The sequence below is a fragment of the Nycticebus coucang genome, chromosome 13, assembly GCF_027406575.1.
Source record: "Nycticebus coucang isolate mNycCou1 chromosome 13, mNycCou1.pri, whole genome shotgun sequence".
Lineage (NCBI taxonomy): Eukaryota > Metazoa > Chordata > Mammalia > Primates > Lorisidae > Nycticebus > Nycticebus coucang.
The window spans coordinates 17,136,131-17,142,130 of record NC_069792.1 but is presented as its reverse complement, the minus strand read 5'-3'; the positions used below and the strand labels follow the sequence as shown (position 1 = coordinate 17,142,130).

The window sequence follows — 6,000 nt, the reverse complement described above, 5'->3', positions numbered from 1 at the left end:
GGCGGCGCCTGTGGCTCAGTGAGTAGGGCGCCGGCCCCATATGCCGAGGGTGGCGGGTTCGGACCCAGCCCCGGCCAAACTGCAACAACAACAAAAAAAAATAGCCGGGCGTTGTGGCGGGCGCCTGTAGTCCCAGCTGCTCGGGAGGTTGAGGCAGGAGAATCGCTTAAGCCCAGGAGTTGGAGGTTGCTGTGAGCTGTGTGATGCCACGGCACTCTACCGAGGGCCATAAAGTGAGACTCTGTCTCTACAAAAAAAAAAAAAAAAAAAATATAAAACACCTGTCTTCAATACTCCAGAAAAGTATTCTGTATAAAAATGACAATAACCTAACTACAGCAGAAGCTCTGCTTCCTGTTAAAGTAAGCACATAAATGTACGACCCAGGAGTAAATAAAATAATACTGATCCCAAACAACACGTAGAATCTAATGAAATCTGGAAACTAACATCTGAATTAGTTTTTCTTTCCTTTTAAAAGTGAAGCAGCAACCCAGTAAGAAATGATTTAAAAGAAAAGCTGCTTTACCTTTCTAGAATCTATATCTTGAAAAAGGGGAACTATAGAAAGGCAGGTGTGTTTAAGTTCTGACAATGGATGCAAGCTCCGTTTTAATTCAGCTCCTTAATTCACTCTGCACCTGCATCTCTGATTTGCAAGATGATGTATAAAATTTCAAAATAGCAAATGTCAGTTTGTTACAATGTTAACATGTGATTCAGTGCTCTAGGCAGCAGAGCATGTTCCCTTGCAAATTTGGATCCTTAACCATGTCTAAGTCTTACTGAAGTTAATCTACGTTAAGGCTACTTGAAATGAGCTGTTAGTGGTTACTTAAACTTGTAACCACGAGTAGCTGCAACTGCTAGAAACTCCTCCGCTGCAGTTTATCCCTTCCTTCAGTCTCTCCAGAGGAAGGAAGGTCACCTTCTCTGTTAACTACCTTGCTCATTCATCTGGGCGAAATTCCCAGCCCACTCCAGTCCTCCTGCGCTGTTCCTCAGGACCACCGCTCCTCCACTGCGCACATCAGTTATTTCCCTCAGAGCCGGGTACGACATTAAGGACTTTGAGGACCAAATATAGATATAGATTATTCCCTTTCCTGTTCCAAGCACGTCTCAGGCTAAAAGCTTTTTTTTTTCACTTGTCACACTTCTGCTCAGTCTTGAAGTAGGAAAATAGGTGACACTTGGTTCCTGCCAGTCTTCGCCACTCTCGTAGCTACGATGTCTGGGTAAAAATAACTCACATTTCGGCTTAAAAAATAATGGCTGCGCAAATTTTAGGACCGAAGTTTTCTCAAATCCGAAGACCGCGCCTCCTTACTACTGAGGCGGTGCAGACCTAAGGAATGAGGCACCGTGGCCGAGGCAAGGCTGCAGAAACATCCCCGGGCCGGCCCCCAGGGTTACCCCCCTCCCAGGGGCGCTGTCCGCGAACCCAGGGGTGTTGGGGCGGCGGGCTCGGCCCGGCGCGGCTTCCGGACCCGCTGCTCAGCGAGCTCAGGGACTCGCTTTCCCGGCCGGCCCCGCGCGGCCCTCACACCGGGCCTCCTCGCGGTGCGCCTCTCCGCGCGTTCCGGGTCCTGTCACAGCTGGGCCCGCGAGCCCCGCCTGCGACCCCACCCCCTGGCTCCGCGCCCCTTCCCCGACTCCCCCGAGTTCCAGTCGCTGCTTCCAGCTGCCCAGCCCCGCCCCCGGCCGCGCGCGCTCTCCCCGCCCCGCCCTCGCCCCTCCGCGTGCTGTCACCACAGCCAATGAGGTTTGGGGCCGCGTGCGCAGATTCAAACGGCGGCTCTTGAAGGAGGCTGGGCGCGAGATTCAGCGGTGGGGACAAAACCCTGCAGGAGGCTGCGAGCCCTGCAGAGCTGCTCGCTGCGGGGAGAGGGCGGGGGTCAGTGCCTGCGGCCGAGCCGCGCTGGGACAGCAGCTGAGAGGCTGAGGGGACGCGAGAGAGGCCGGGGAGGGCGGGAGCGCGCCTCCTGACATGTCGGGGGCATCCCTGACCGGGCCGGGCCGGGGCTAGGAGCGGCGCTGCCGGCCGGGGGCGGGTCGCGGTCCGCCCCTCTGTGCCCCCGTCCTGCCCCCGCCTGGGACTTGCGTTCCGCGCTCGGCTGCCTTGGGGAGGGAGCGAGGGAAGCGGCTGGAGGGTCGAGGAGAAGGAGCATTCGCCTGAGGCTGGAGGAGGCTGATCTGCGTCCCCGTCCAGCCCGCGCCTATGCGGTACTTGAAGGATGGCGAAGAGGTCGCGCAGGTGGGTGACAGCCCTTTCGCCCAGGCCTGTCCGCTCTTCGTCGGCTCAGGTTCTTGTCCCTTTCTCGCTGTCCCCTCCCCCCGTCAGGCCCTCCCCAGCCGGGGCAGAGGTTTTCCTCCCCGCTGCCCCACGGCCGCTTCGGCCTGGTTGGCCGGAGCGCCGCCGCGACGTGTGGAGAGTCGGGGACCCGTGTGTTTAAGACACAGAAAGTGAGTAACAAATGCCCAAGTTGCTCCTTTGAGTTGATTCTCCCTGTGGCGCGCGTCCACACTCCGGACCTCTCACGGCCACTTCTTGGGGAGAGGTTTCTTGCCAGGTAAGTCGTGCGCTTTCAGGTACACGCTACGCAGATGGAAGGGGTTGCGCCCCGCCTGGGATGACGTGAAAATGGTGTTCGGGGGACTCTCTTTTCTGAATTACTGGAGCAGTCAAAATAGGAACTCCGTGATGAACTCGGGACGGCATCCCTCTGCCGACTTCGCTACCTCTGACGAGGAGCTGAGGACGGAGGACCTTTTTGATGTTTCTGTAATTATCATACGTATGTTGTCAGCTTTATGTGTCTATTTGTAATATCTTTTACTGGGATGATGTCACACTGTTACTACCAGTCGCTTGATCTTAAAACAGTGGGTTTGATACACTTAATTTTGAGCGTCCCTGTTTCGCTCTGACTTTAGCTAAGTATTGCACAGAGGTAGGGCACATTTTTTTGGTAGGGAAATATGCTAGGATGAATTTCTGCGCCTTATTTTTATTTTTATGCCACTGCAGTTGCTACTCCTAAATTGTGTGGAGTACTTAGATGACAGAAATCTAGGGTGTCTTTTGATTTTCATTCAGTATTGTTAAATAAACCTGAAAAGATGTTTGGCAAAATTTCCAAATATTCAACAGTCGTATATCCTACGTTGAAATTTAGTACTGGTTCATTCACTGCAGATTTCTATTAAAAACTGGCAATAATATTCTTTGCTTTATTTGCTTCTATTAGCACGTACTGTGTGTAACATGCTTCCGCAGAACTCAGAAAATATAATTAAGTCGCTGTTAGCTTATTATTTTGTAGCAAGTACAACTTGCTAGAGTAAACTCTTGAGGTGAAACAAATGTGCACACCACCCCCCCACCCCAGGGCAGAGTTTTCAACATTGACATATTGGCATTTTGGATCAGATAATTCTGGTGGGGAGATGTTCAGCAGCATCTCTGGCCTCTACCCAGTAGATGACAGTAACAGCCCACTTCCCTCAGTAATGATGGCAAAAATGACTGCAAATTGTCAGATGTTTTTCTGGGGACAAAATCACTCAGGTGAGAACCTCCCATCTAGACTTTCAAGACCTAGTTAACTTACTGAGCTTCAAAAAAGATAGATATTAAAAACTCTTGTAATTATGATTGCTGACATACTAGTTTAGGCCTTTCTTTCGAAATTTTAAATATAAAAAAATTTAAAATAGGGTGGTGCCTGTGGCTCAAGGAGTAGGGTGCCGGTCCCATATGCTGGAGGAGGTGGGTTCAAACCCAGCCCTGGCCAAAAACCACAAAAAAAAAAAAAAAAAAAAAAAAAAAATTAAAATAACTTATTAAAGCAAGGTAGTAAGTGAATATGTCAACTTAACAGAAGTTTATTTATAGCTAATGCCTGGCATTATTATTTACTTCATCAATGTTACTCTCATTTGAAACAGTTTCTTGGCTAATTCAGTTTCTTGGCCTGTCACTGGCATTTATTAAAAGCTATGGCTATACATGAATATTTGAATGTCAGAATCCTCTCCTCCCTAATTGATTTCCTTTCTGTTCATTTCATAATTGTGTATGTTTCATAATAATAGACTAAGAAAGGAGAAATGATTTGATGATTAGTTTGGTTATATGTTATTTTCTTTTATTGACAATACTATGAGCTTGGAATCTAAATCTTAATTGTATTGTTGACTTTTATTTCTTGTCAGCTGTGTAAGTTAATTGAAACACTATAGAATGCGTTAAAGGGACATAAGTCTGGAGTAATTAAATATGGTGGGGTGAAGTTATATTCCTTCAGGGACTATACAGATAAAGATGTGAGAAATTATCATTTGTGAATTATCATTTGTTTCTTAGAGTCTTTGTAGTAGAATGTGTTTCATGCTTTACATTGTATTTCTTGTATATGTAAATACAATTTATGTATCCTAGAAGAAATATGAAATGTTTTAAGAGAAAATAATATAGTTACTGGGCAAAATCCACTCTCTTGCTTTTTGGCTAAGCATCTTAATATATGTTTATGAACCCATGTACTCATAAATTTGCACAAATATATATCTATATTTATATACATATATACACATACATACACATACATACACATACACACACTCAATTTATAGTTTAAAGAGAGAGGAAATAAGTCAATCACTTTAAACTGTACTTTGAGATCTCTAGCATACAACCATTTAAGTATTTGTGTGAAAAATGTGCTTTGCTATATGAAAGTTTTGCATAAGAGTATTGGCCTTAAATCCTTTTTCTGTGTTATCTGAAAAAAACACCTAAAAGTAGAAGACTGTGTGTTACCTCAAGTGTGAAGCAGCTGAAGGATGCTGGCTCCTTTGATCTTTGTTTAATATAGCTGTAATATCTCCCATCTATATTTACATAAAGGAAAAAGCTAATTTAGTATTGCAACTTTAAATAATTTTACATCCCCTAGGGGTTTTAATGACATAATTTACAGACAATACTAAAATTGGTATATCTGCTATTAGCATGTACTTGGTTTTAAACCATATTTATGTCTAAATAATTAATTTTAGTTTTTAAAAGTCAGTTCTGCCCTTTAAAGTAAGCTTTGAAAAATGCCTTTTAGAAGATAGAAAGTTTAGTAACAAATTAAGGTATTTGTACTTGAGATGACCTACAGCTACACTTAACTGAAAAGATAAAAGCCAGCTCTTGAATTAGATGTTTTTTCAATGGTGTATGTAGGAAACAGTTTTACTATATTGTTTCCAGCAAAATGGATGGGGATGAAATTATACCAAAATATGAGAATGATTTTTTAATTTATTATTAACTGGGAATATTATTTTGGTAAAGCAGGCAAATTCTGCTCTAGTTTTTCATTTGGGTTAATTTAAGGGGTTTGGATTTTATGGTCTATGAGGAACTTCTACTTTTAATATGTATCCTATTTAAAGACCATTTGTATCTTCTTTTCTCATTTAAAAAAATATATATACACACTAATGGAATAAAAAATGTTCTCATTTTTTTTTGTTTATGGATAGCTAGAACTCCTTTCGGTATTTGTTATTAATAGTAGTTAAAGATTATTTAAAGTCAAATGTGTCTTACTACACTAATGCTAGTTTGCACAACCCAGATTTGGAAATAAAATATCCATTTATGCAGTACTTCATATTAACCACTGGGTGGCCTGATTTCACTTTATTAAATCAACCTGATAAAATTTCATACCTTTAGTCTAATATAATGAAGTTGTATTTTTTGATTATGATAAATATTTCAGGCTTGGGGTAGTTTGTGAAGCAGTTTTACTAGAGCAAATTTTAAACGGCTACTGATACTTTTCTAATTTCAAACTAGTAGTTCCTTTTCAAATAAAAATAAACTTTAAAACATTTTCAAATTCTTCTTTAGATAGCCTCATTTTACTGTTTTTAGGTGGTGTAAATGTCCTTTAAAGTTGAAGTTTTACTGAATGTTTTATATAAATATCAAGTGTGAAT

At 43.2% G+C, this 6,000-nt stretch overlaps 1 protein-coding gene across 2 annotated transcripts in view; it reads left to right on the top strand.

Moving 5' to 3' along the window:
• Positions 1 to 1,838: 1,838 nt before the first annotated feature.
• MYBL1 (MYB proto-oncogene like 1) overlaps positions 1,839 to 6,000 on the top strand; it is a 51,491-nt gene continuing 47,329 nt past the window's right edge. Inside the window, exon 1 of one of the 2 annotated variants that reach the window (XM_053559446.1) lies at positions 1,839 to 2,257. In XM_053559446.1, the coding sequence (XP_053415421.1) occupies positions 2,238 to 2,257 (20 nt within the window). In that variant the 5' untranslated portion in view covers positions 1,839 to 2,237. The remainder of the gene's footprint in view (positions 2,258 to 6,000) is intronic. The other variant, XM_053559447.1, reaches the window with a different exon arrangement.